Source organism: Colias philodice, chromosome 25, assembly GCF_061535455.1.
Source record: "Colias philodice isolate Cphi_HAF_F1 chromosome 25, ilColPhil1 Martin Lab GWU primary, whole genome shotgun sequence".
In the NCBI taxonomy this organism is placed as follows: Eukaryota; Metazoa; Arthropoda; class Insecta; order Lepidoptera; family Pieridae; genus Colias; species Colias philodice.
In genome coordinates this window covers 7,590,473-7,603,838 of record NC_143110.1, presented here as the reverse complement: position 1 = coordinate 7,603,838, position 13,366 = coordinate 7,590,473, and the positions used below count along the sequence as shown (strand labels likewise).

Here is a 13,366-nt window from a genome sequence, read left to right as displayed (position 1 = left end):
CGCAAGTAGTTTTTATGAAAGCATAAGATTTTTCGATTCGAATAATCTTATACCTCGGCAAAAGGGGAAACGCCTGCGAGTGTTATCCATTACTTAATGATCTAAGTCTAATACACTGGAGATTGCACTATGACCATTAACTTGTAACAAGAAAATAATATGACGTTGAATGACGCCTGTATGTTTTTTTATACACTAACTTGGCAAGTTAGTGTGAAAGGGATAAAAAACATACAGGCGTCATTCAACGTCATATTTTCTTGTTACAATACTGAAATCTCCAGTGTATTAGATATAAGCTTCTTGGCTATGACCAAAGTAGGTATTTATGTTAGGACTCAGGACTACACAAGTGTATACTCAGTGTACCTAGCTTGTAGGCAAGTGTATACAGTATAATGTATACTAGCCTGTAGGTCACCTCAATATGCTTCAATACAATAGAATTTACAATAAAAAAATGGAATGATTCACCTTTTTTGCACCTTATATAAAGTAAACATCTTTTGTAAACTGAATGTGAATCACGATTTAGGGGTATTATTAAAATATTCTGCCTTTTGTTTTAGGAAAACGATTAGCGTCACATCATAGCGCCCTAAATTCCATTTACTTACCTACATGGCGTTGCATACTTTTCGCATATTTTCGTGTAGTCGCAATTAAAATAAATAACAGGAACTGTCAGTTGTCATTTTACATTTGTCATTCTCATTAGGACGCAATCGGAGGCGGTTGTGCCGGTCCTATTTGAAAATGTTTTTGTTCATATTTCTATGTCTCTTCGTCGGTTGTTTGGGAGGCTTTATCAACAAAGGTAAACATTTAATAGTTTCCTATATTTTATTTTGATATTAGTATCAAGGTTTTGTAACGTAATACGCATTAATTACATCCAATTACCCACTATTCTTTTTGTTTCGTAGAATAATTCGAAGTTTCATTGTAAGCTATTAAAAAAAGCGAAATATAATCTGTTGCAAATTTAAGCGTTTCTATTTCTGTTTTATTTTTAATTAGATTCGCCACCACAATGGAACGACGTTTATACGGTCAAGGGTCTGTTGAACATACCTTACGCGGAATTACACGAACCGTTTTATGCGTGGTAAGTAGTTTTTTCTAGTTTATTATAATTCTAGACGATTGGTAGTATTTCTTTAGGAATAAATGTAAAGAAATTGTTTTATAGTATGTAAGGGCTTCTTTATAGGATATTTATTTTGTTAGTATATACTATATTATAATATAATTATTGTATCATAGGTATAATATGTAGTTATAATATGTTAGATTATGTATTTTTTAAAGTAAGAATTATTCTAGATAATTATTAAGAATATTTAGAATGTGTCATAATATTTGTAGTCACAGTTTGGCCTGAATTTCTTTTGTTATATAAACTAGCGGTCCGCCCCGACTTCGCCCGTGGTACATATTTATGTTTTCTCTACATAAGAACCATCCTGGTACTTCAAGGAATATAATAAAAAAAGTATTATCAAAATCAGTCCACCCGTTCTCGAGTTATGCGCTTACCTACACATTTTGCGATTCATTTTTATATTATAGATTAATCAGCTGAATGAGGGTAGACAGTAATTTAAGGTGACAGAATCATTAATTATAGAATTGTTTCAGTTTTATTTTTAATTGAAATGAATGGCTACTCTATTAATGAAAATAAAAAGATTACTCATAAATATTTATCAAGTCAATGAAACAATACAGTAGGTATAGTTAACAGATGCTCAAAATAAATAAAAGTATGTTCAAATTATTATAATTGTTATAAAGTAAACAAAGAAAACATTTACTTTATTTTTAAACTATGCGTTATTCCAAGTTACCCTCTAAATGTGTGCTAAATTTCATTGTAATTGGTTCAGTAGAATTTGCGTGAAAGAGTAACAAACACACACATACATATCCTCACAAACTTTCGCATTAATTATAATATTAGTAGGATATAGTAGGATTGGCAAAGAACAAAGAAATAGTTAACGCTTAAAATCTATTTAATCGAAGCAGATATTTCAATAATTATTTGTATTGACCTATACAAAGGTCACATGATAAGCAGTTATTTACATACATGAGGCGTATGGATTTGCTGATTAAACAAATAATAAACAAAATGTTGTATTATGACACTTTATTACGGTCTACGACCTGAAATTGTGTCATTACTGTTGTAGTGAATATTCAGTTATATTTAATTTTAATAGTAGCGAACATTTGTAAGGCTATACAAATGTTATTAAAGAATTTTTTTATAAAATAATGTCAGGAAGTGCTAGACTGATTTTGATTTTTTTGTTATCAGTAGAAGCTATTTTTTTCATAAAAGTGATATAACTAAAGATTTTTTTATTAGATTTTATTTTGAAGTCAACTCAGGCTATCCAGGTATTATGTATATAGAATATAGGACTATATCCTATAAATACCAATAACTAATATTGCGTCCATGCAAACATAGTAATAATTTGAGTTTTGATCTAGATTAAAATATATTCAGTGCATTTCAATGAATAGGTATTCATTAGAAAATGAATATTTCTGCACTGCTGAAAATATCTTCCAAAATATCCCATTATTATTTTTTACACTTATGTGTGAATGATAGGAATTGGAATCCAACAAATTATACATATTATAATTTACATGCTTACATGGCTTTACATATGTGATAAAAAGCTCGTAAAATTTTCAAATATTTTTGCGATATGATTGAAAATTCCTAGTTACTTTGAATAATGTGAATTATTCATTGTATTTATATTTACTTCAGTTGATATACCTACATGATGGTGAAAATTTCCTATGGGGTCTGGAGGGAAAGTACTTAAAATACTGGAGATAGAAAATTTTAAGCGAAATAGCATTTAATTCAAGCAATTTATTCAAGAATTCACTTGCCACAACCGGGAAAAGCTATTAAAAAATTTTGAACTTTTTCAAAATTGTTCTTTACAATCCATATGGAATATAATTTTCGTTCTATTGAAAATATTTATGAATGATGCAATATTACGATGATTGAACGTAGGTCAAGGCGTAACTGTATTTAGTGTTTTCTAACAGTGTCTGAATCAATAGGTAATTATTTACTTGTAAATATGAGCACGATTGTTCTCATTCACTTGTTAGAGGATAAATAATAAGGTAAAGGATGTTGAAGATAAAATATATGCATAAATATAAATTTTATTCAATTTGTAACGACTTCAAGTCAAATATAATACAAATAGTAAATATGGACATACATAATTTATTTATAAATATCATTTATTAAAAATCTTAAAAGAAAGTTTCTAGATTAATCTAAAAATGTCTATTATGTTTGATATAAATTATTATTAACGATTTGGACCTATTATTTGACTTGAGCTCAATAGAATTGACGTCTACTTTTATAAAAAACAAAATTAATTTAATTCTATGAATTACAGGTACGACCGTAAGAATGCAAAGTCCCGCATCGACTACTATGGCGGAATGGTCAAGACGTACCAGCTGGAGGCAAGCGTGTTCCCGGAGTTTGGTACTTCCATCAAGGTATTGTATTTTTATTCATTACTAGAGTCTGGCCAGCCAAAGCTGAACCCAGTAAAGGGCGGCAAATTTAAAAAATATGGATCTGGTAACATCGGCTTCAGTAGGAAAAAATAATTTTGATACTTTTGATATTCATAAAGGTGATCATAGTATATAGGTACATTAGGTACACAACACAGCAGGATTTAAACGTTATTAAAGCAAATGATTTGAACCGTTTTCAACAAAACTGACAACTAATTACGCAGAAACGCCATGATGACATTCCAGATAGTGTGGCCGCTACAAAAAACACGTTCAGCTTTGGATGGCCAGACTCTAACTGCCTCAGCAGACGTTCTATCCTATTCATGTTCCTTAATAAAAACGTTATAAAATCGCGTAGCGACTGTTCCGTATAAACCTTTTCTTTGAATTTTATAACTATAAATTTAAATTTTTCACAATTATTCCGAAAATCGACCAGAATAATATAGTCGAATTGGTCGAGCTTTGAGAGTCGAGTGTTATTAAAAAAATTAAATCCATTTTGTCGTTCTTAAGCTATTAGTGCTTTAATTAACTGGACTTAGTTATAATATAACAGTAATGTTGGTTTTGAATTTGTGTAAAAACATATTATGTAACACGTGTAGTATCCTGTTTTATCATTTTAATAATTAATTAATACCGGACGATAATTATTACTATGTATACCGGAAATATCGACTTGTGTTCAATGATTTTGTTTTTGATGTATATTTGTATTATTAATAGAAGTTTATCATATTATTGTATTGGGAACTAAGCTAGTATGTAATTAATTTATGAAACTAATAACACCGCTAGATTTCCGCCCGAGGCTTCGCGTGCGTTTTCAAAGAAAAACCCGCATAGTTGTTCCTGTAGGATTTCCGGGATAAACAGTAGCCTATGCCTTATTCTGGGTCTTCAGCTACTTACATTCTAAATTTCATGGTAGTAAGAAGTATTTCGAGTTAAGTTGTCAAAAATAAAGTAGTTGGTACAAAATATTATAATGGCTATAAGCCATCTTCCATCTCTATTTTGTGATAAAATTTCCATTCTTTTCTTTATAGATAGCACCAATAACAACGGAGCAAGTGCTGAACCAACAGACATGCCTACAAGTGAATGGTAGCAGTGATAACAGTATCAACGTCCAATCGGTATTGCCAGATATGACAGATTTCAAATTTATAGGTAAGTAAACAAGACGAATCTACCCTCAATTATTTTTTATGTTTTTAATGAATTCCTATCTTAAACAATGTTCATACTCAAACATTTATTTATTCAATCAGCCTTCTTCTAGAAGCACTTTTGAATCGTCATTATATATTTTGATTTTTTTACTCAGGCACAGAAACAATGCAAGACTCGGACACGTCAAAATGGCGAATGGTGAACACGATCGGCGATAAAGTGAACAAATACACAATGTGGGTTAAGTACAGGAAGAGCTTGAGAGGGGACGTCTTACCTATACCAGTGAGGTTAGTAAATTGATAAGAAAAGATAGAAAACATTTGTATAGATAGTATTTTCTAGTATTTGATTTTACGCGAGTATTATACAATTTTCCCGATTCCAGTCTCCCCGTGACCACGCTCGCTGCAAAGTGTGCGAAACGTCAGGAATAGTATAATGAATAATAAATAAATAATAAAACCTTTTATTTATAGATAGCCAAAAAATATAGAAAGGGATGAATAAAGATTATTCGGATACATATATATAATTATGATTTTGAAAGATTCGAGTTCAATTCAAGGCTTAATCGCGCTCAAAAACTGTCTCAAAGGAAAGTCTGCTTATGCGTTTATGAAGCAGAGTTTACTTATAAGTAATACAATAGACTTTGCACATTACTGCCACGACATAATGTGTTAATTCTAATGAATATTTTATTTAATGCCAATCGGACATTTTTGGGCGATCTTTTTTTGATAGGCGATTTAGATTCGATTTAAAGTTTTACCTGCATTGTTCTGCTCCTGTTGGTCTTAGCGTGAAGATATATAGCCTATATCCTTCGTCTATAAAAGGGACTATCTAACCAAGAAATAATGTGTCAAATCAGACCCGTGGTTCCTGAGATAATCGCTTTCAAACAAATAAACTTTTCAGCTTCAGTATAGATTAACTTTTAATCCTTATAGGTACGAAATGAAAGGTTACAACTCTCTCCTGGGTTCGCACTACGATCATTATTACATTGACTACACTGACTATGATGTGGATGATATTAATCAAGATGTCTTCAAAATTGATCCAAGTAAGTTTTCGATGGATACTAAAATTGATCCTAATTTTCAATGTGTTTCAGTATTATATTTTTCTGTCGAATTTCTTATCTTATGTTTGGTAACATTTTTATTTTCCATATCTTAGCATGTAATTTTTTCATGAAATTATTGTTTTATTCATGTAGTAAATTGCTGAAATCCCGACTTCAGTGTAAAAAAAAAGTAGTTACCGTTTATTTCCTACCAAATATCAAAAATTCTTGTAGATTATAAAATCTACAATATATTCAGTTATTATGAATACGCATTATGAACAGATATTATAGTGTTAAAAATTTTTAATTTTTTAACACTATAATGTCAATAAAAATTAAATATATGTACCTACATTTAAATTATGTTCCCGTTGTCTGTTTTTTTTTTGAGCAAAATATAAACATTTTATTTTATTGTCTCATCTCAATAAAATATTATCTTATATATAATGATTAAATCGTTTCCCAGGCTACAAATGCACGTCGTTCCCGGGCCCTGGCAACAAGCACTACGCTACGTTCAACCCGATGAAGGAGTTCGTACATCCCGTACACGACGTACATGTTGATGATGAGTTTGATAGGTTTGTTCATTCATTAATTTGTTCATTCTTTCCTATTTTACTATTGCTATTATCCTATTCATCCTAAGAGTTCTACTTATATTTCTAATTGTACTCATTCAAAACCTACTAAATTACTAAGTAGAAGAAATATTAGGTCTTATAAAATTTTATAAGACCTAATATTTCTACTACTTTTATTAATTCTACTACAAACTCTACGCTACTTTCAACCCGATTAAGGAGTTCGTACATCCCGTACACGACGGACATGTTGATGATGAGTTCGATAGGTGTGCTCGTTTTTTTATTCGTACATTCATTTGATCATTATATTATATCCTACTAATGCGGTCATTAGAATCGGTATTCTACTAAAGTTATTTATCCTATCGCATAACAAAATAATCTTAATAAAAATATGAAATGTACTATGTTTTCGACACCACTATATTTTATTCATAATATTTTTTTTTTTCTGAAGTATCATTAAATATGTGAATGTTTCGTTTCAATAAAATATAATATTTTTTACAGATTCCAAACAAAACACAGCAAACAGTATGCCAGTGAAATTGAACACGCCAAGAGATTGAATATATTCAGACAGAACCTTAGGTAAGTTATTGTTAATATTTCTAAGTACTATTATTCAATTTGATATAATGTCAATGCTTGAGTTGTTATTTGTATAAGTATAAAATATACGAAAAAATAATCGCAGTTCGTACTGTACACTTCGACGGTATTTATTTGTGCAAGATTGCATTTTATTAAAAACTTAGTAATTAGTAATAAAAAACTAACAGGTATTTAATAATCTTTTTTTATCTTGTTTGTGATTTAACGCGAGTATTGGCGGTCTCTACTGGGAGACACGCTCAAATCGTTAAGTTCAATAAAATGAATATAAAAGTATAAATTAGTATAAAAGTCCGTTAAATAATGTTTAATCTATACTAATATAAAGCTGAAGAGTTTGTTTGTTTGAACGCGCTAATCTCGGGAACTACTGGTCCGATTTGAAAAATTCTTTCGGTGTTAGATAGCTCATTTAGCGAGGAAGACTATAGGCTATATATCATCACGAGCCACGGGGGTGAAACCGCGCGGAGCAGCTTGTTTATAATAATCTCTTTTTCCTATACAGATACATCCACTCAAACAACAGAATGCGTCGTGGTTTCACACTATCAGTGAATCATCTCGCAGATCGAACTGATGATGAGTTATCTGCTTTACGAGGACGCAAGTACTCCGGGCCTAACCCTGGTGAGTGTTAACCTTTTATCTTTGTAAATGTACAAAATAATCTATTAATACAAGCAACAACACATATTTTTTTATGTGAAATAAATGAATAAATCATTTATTTATTTATATATTCCCAAAACGAATAAAAGTGAAGTCCCGTGTCCCCAAGTGGGGTAAGGGGCAGATGCATTATTCATACATCTGTTTCACTGATTGATTTTCTTTAAGGACAAGTAGGTGATCAGCCTTCTGTGTCCTGCCAGACCGAGACATTTTTTTTTCTTCGTCTCCACCGGGAATCGAACCCAGGACCCCTCGGTGCTACGCTCACGCGTCAACCACTGTACCAAGGAGGCGGTCGTCAAAACGTATAAGCAAAATCAAAAATAATTTAATTTTAATTTTAATTCTGTTAACAGGTCTACCTTTCCCATACGGCAGTGCTGAATTAGAAGACATGAGTGTAAAACTGCCCCCAGAATTCGACTGGAGGCTGTTTGGTGCTGTTACACCAGTTAAAGGTAAATATTATGAATAAAACATTATTTAGGGCCGATTTTTCAATGCTTAGTTAAAACTTATTCGTCGAATAACATATTAAACTACCATTTCAAAAATGTATTCTACTAGCCCGTATTTGACAGTGTAAGGGTGCACTCACACACATCAGTCACCGTCAAGTCACCGATGACTGATCGGTGACGGTTTGTGTACGTATCCACAAACACCAGTCACCGTCATGTTGTCCGTCAGTCACGTCGCCGGTTTGACTGAATCATTGAACACATACATCAGGTTAGTCAGTGATTAGACGTGTGTTATGCTAGAGAACAAGTAGCAATTGACGGTAGCACGACGCTGACTGAACTGAGACGTGACGGCACCGGGTGAGTGGGGATAAAAGTATGATACATGTATGGAAAGATTATTTGACGTGCCTGACCGGGGACGTCACTGATAGATTTCGTGCCGGCGACTGTCGTGTGGGAACAGAGTCATACTAGAACTATTGATACATATTTTTTTTTAATCCTGTCCGGTGACGTGCCGTGACGGTGACTGATGTGTGTGAGTGCACCCTTATACTTTATTCGACGGATAAATTTTAACCAAGGATTGAAAAATCGGCCCTTAACCTAGTCAAAAGGTAATATTTAATGTAATTTGTGTGTTATTGTGTTTATTGTAATACTGTGGATTCAAATAAATAATCTTTCTTTCTTTCTAATTAAAATTGAAATAAAAAACATTTATATGCAAGAACAAAAACCACGCAAAAATTCTTAAATATGAATTTAAAATAAATTCAATTTCAAATCATGGGAAAATGGCTTTAATGATGGTTAACGATTTAAAAATAGCTTAATTTTATTACATACATCTCATTGCAATTGAATTTGATTTGATTTGATTTGAATTTATTTCCAGATCAATCAGTATGCGGTTCGTGTTGGTCCTTCGGTACAGTGGGTGCAGTGGAAGGAGCCCTATTTCTGCATAACGGAGGTCACTTGGTCAGACTGAGCCAACAAGCGCTCGTTGATTGTTCTTGGGGGTGAGTTTATTCAAATTCAAATTCGATATTTGATATTTGACATTCGACATTCGACATTCGACATTCGACATTCGACATTCGACATTCGACATTCGACATTCGACATTCGACATTCGACATTCGACATTCGACATTCGACATTCGACATTCGACATTCGACATTCGACATTCGACATTCGATATTCGACATTCGACATTCGACATTCGACATTCGACATTCGATATTCGACATTCGACATTCGACATTCGACATTCGATATTCTATATTCGAAATTAAAATGTTGTTAGAGAATGAAGTAGTTTTGTATTATTTATGTGCTTCATTTTATTCATGTACATTATACGCACGATCAAAAGGAAATCCTACTAATATTATAAATGTGAAAGTTTGTGAGGATGTGTGTGTGTTTGTTACTCTTTCACGCAAATACTACTAGACCGATTACAATGAAATTTAGCACACATATAGAGGGTAGCTTTGATTAACACATAGGTTTTATCCCGGAAATCCCACGGGAACGGGAACTGCGGGTTTTTCTTTGAAAATGCGGGCTAAGCCGCGGGCGGAAAGCTAGTATGACATAATTTGTCGTATGTATTTTTCATTGTTATAGGGGAAATGAAACTGATTGAGTTGATTTTTTACGAGTATGGGAATTGTTTTAAAAGTTGTAGAATTTTAAATCGATCGAAATGTGAAAAATATGTAATGACGATTCGAGTGCTTCTAAAAGAAGTCTAATTGAATAAATAAATGTTTGAGTTTGAGTTATATATTGCATTTTGTTAACAGTTTCGGTAATAACGGTTGTGACGGCGGCGAAGATTTCCGCGCCTATCAATGGATCATGAAGCACGGTTTGCCGACTGAGGAGGACTATGGCGGGTATCTTGGACAGGTAAAAATTATAAAAATATCTCTTAGTTTAAAGTTAAAAAAGACGTGTGTCACTCGGGGACTGCCGCGGTAAAGCTAGTGCATGCTATGCCTTCAAGCCACACCTCCGCGCCCGTCGGAGTGGGGAGCGTGAGGTTTTTCGTTACGGAATTTCTCGATTCGGTCCCCGCGCTCAAGGCCCGCGATAGAAGCTATGCAATAGCTTAAAAATTATACATTAAACCTTCCTCGAGAACAATGTTATTCTATTATTGAAAACAGAATGGAAATTGATGCAGTCGTTTTTGAGTTGATCGCAAAGACAGACGCGGTAGAGGATCTTTGTTTAGTATCTATACTAATATTATAAAGCTGAAGAGTTAGTTTGTTTCAACGAATTTATCGAGGAAAGCTATAGGCTATATATCATCACGCTAAGACCGACAGGAGCGGAACAGTACGGCGGAAACCGCGGAGCACAGCTAGTACTACATAATTATAATTGTTAATATGAAAAAAATAACACTTATAAATTAGTCAAAATAAACTAAATACTTACCTTTCAATTTTTTTTCAGGATGGCTATTGTCACATTGACAATACAACTTTGATTACTTCAATCAAGGGATGGGTTAATGTCACCACTAAAAACGAGAATGCACTTAAGGTATAAGTAATAAAAAATCAGATGTTTTGCGCGAAGTGACAGTAGTACCCACCTCAACGCTTCGCTTATGAGGCGTGCAATATTACCTATATTAATTCAATTGATATAAGAATTAACCTAAAAATAACGAAATGCTTTGGCTTTTTCTATTGTGTAAATTACCCCCAATAACAGCAAAAATACTTTGCCTTGATCGTCAATTTTTTATTATTTATTAGCTCACATCAATAACATATATTTCTTTTTCCCTTTTTTAAGAGTTCAAATAACAAAAATCTTCCTCATACTACAAAAATGTAGTAACCAAGTAATTCTTATTATTAACTGGTGGTCCGCCCCGGCTTAGCCCGTGGTACATATTTAGTATCCTATGTCCTTCTCCTGGCTCTAAACTACCTCCCTGCCAATTTTCAGCTAAATCGGTTCAGCCGTTCTTGAGTTATAAGTGGAGCAAACAACACGACTTTCTTTTATATATCTTATTATTAATATAGTATTTTGAGTACACTACTTAAAATACTATATATTCACATATATATTCACATTCATATACATTAATGAAATAATACCAATTAATTCTCTTATTTATTACCAGTTGGCGATATTCAAGCACGGTCCAATATCAGTGGCCATCGACGCGAGTCACAAGAGTTTCAGCTTTTATTCCAACGGAGTGTACTACGAGCCTAAATGGTGAGTTAATATTTGTAATACTTAATTATATTTCTTGCTGTGTATTTTTCATTTGGTGTAATTTTTTTACGTTTATTATCCATACTAATATTATAAATGCGAAAGTAACTCTATCTGTCTGTCTGTTACTCAATCACGCCTGAACTACTGAACCAATTTGCATGAAATTTGGTATAGAGATATTTTGATACCCGAGAAAGGACATAGGCTACTTTTTATCTCGGGAAAATGACGCAATCCCGGAAATCCCACGGGAACGGGATCTATGCGGGTTTTTCTTTGACTGCGCGGGCGAAGCCGCGGGTGGAAACCTAGTATGTTTTATAATATTTATTATTATATATTTGATTACAGCAAGAACAAAGTAGAAGAACTCGATCATGCAGTACTCGCAGTGGGTTATGGAATCCTCAATGGGCAAAAGTATTGGCTTATCAAGAATTCCTGGTCCAATTTATGGGGGAACGATGGATATGTGCTTATGAGTATGAAGGAGGATAATTGTGGAGTACAGGCTGCTCCTACTTATGTGCTTATGTGAATGAATGAATAAGGAGGGGGGGGGGAATAGTAAGTTAGGGGGGATTAAGTTGGGGGGATACTTAGTTGCTAAGTTTACGAGTTATGGGTGGATATCAAGTTACTAAGATTACAAGGAAAGGGCATGGATTTATGTGCGTTAAGTTATGGGGGGTATTAAGTTGGGAGGGGGGTGATTAAAGAAAGTCTATTGGGGGTCTTTAAATCGAAATTACCCCAAAACACTTGTTAAGGTGGTCAGTAATGTAAGTTGGTTGAATTAATTACTACAAATGAGTGTGGGTACTTTTTAAAATGCTCGAAAATGTGGGTAAAAATAATTCAACGTTTGAATTTTACTTTTATTTAAATACGGTACTAGATTATATTATAAGAATCTCTATTCTTGCTTAACAGTTTGTATAACCCTGTGAATTTTAAGTTGTTATGAATTTAAGTACAATAATCTAGTTTAATATAAATACAGTGCAAAATTACACTCGCTTTTAAATTTTAGTATTTCAAATGTCAAGTTATATATAAAATGCTGTTAAATAAATAAAGATATATATTTTATTTAAGTTTATAATGTTAGTTTAAAAAAATTGCTTATATATGTATAAAATACTCGGTAGTTTAAAAAAGTGATAGAAGCACGCTATTTCAGAGAATATTGTAAAATTTTGAATACTATGATTCGTTTTCCTTATGCGCATTTGTAATTTTAACAATTTTTATTAAAATAATATCAAAACTAAACATTCTGTAAGGAAAATGCATCAATTTCAAATAAAAAATACGAGATTTATTATAATTTTTGCATCATTGAGATTAAACATAATGCTAGCTGTACACCACAGATTTGCATGATAATTGGCATGATACAATTTGCTTGCTAATGTTTACTGTATTGTAAAACGTAAAATTGCATCTTAAAGTAATTAAAAAACCGATTTCATTATATTAAAAAGAAGTGGATCATTCGTAAGGAAATAATTGTTTTACGATAGATAAAAAACTTATAAATTTCATTGCTTGTAGATGCTATTATTTAGATTTCTTAGGCATATGTTAAGTTATTATTGAATCTCTCACGAATTTTATTTCGCAGTAACATTCCATGATATTACTTGTTTAAGAATTATTTTGTGAAATAAACTTTTTATAGAAATATGAGTTTTATTTTATTAAATACCCTGCATCGCACTTATTTTCCACTAAATAATTAAAAAAAAAACAACTGTATAAAATGAATACGCATGAAATGCATGTGCAGATCCATGATTTCTTTCGATTATAAAAATGTTATCAAAACATTTGACTATAAATTCAAAGTATCTATATCATCAGAAAAGATTTAGAAACATTGAAGTAATATTGATTTTGAGTATGT

At 32.3% G+C, this 13,366-nt stretch overlaps 1 protein-coding gene across 1 annotated transcript; it reads left to right on the top strand.

The window, feature by feature from the left end:
* Positions 1-681: 681 nt before the first annotated feature.
* CtsK1 (C1 family peptidase 26-29-p) lies at positions 682-13,144 on the top strand. Its single transcript, XM_089711074.1, has 15 exons — positions 682-817; positions 1,021-1,108; positions 3,456-3,561; positions 4,641-4,764; positions 4,922-5,057; positions 5,724-5,839; positions 6,315-6,429; positions 6,946-7,026; positions 7,559-7,680; positions 8,082-8,183; positions 9,091-9,217; positions 10,011-10,116; positions 10,672-10,761; positions 11,357-11,454; positions 11,809-13,144. The coding sequence occupies exons 1-15, from the start codon at positions 757-759 to the stop codon at positions 11,993-11,995; spliced, it is 1,659 nt and encodes a 552-aa protein (XP_089567200.1). The 5' UTR covers positions 682-756; the 3' UTR covers positions 11,996-13,144.
* Positions 13,145-13,366: the final 222 nt, after the last annotated feature.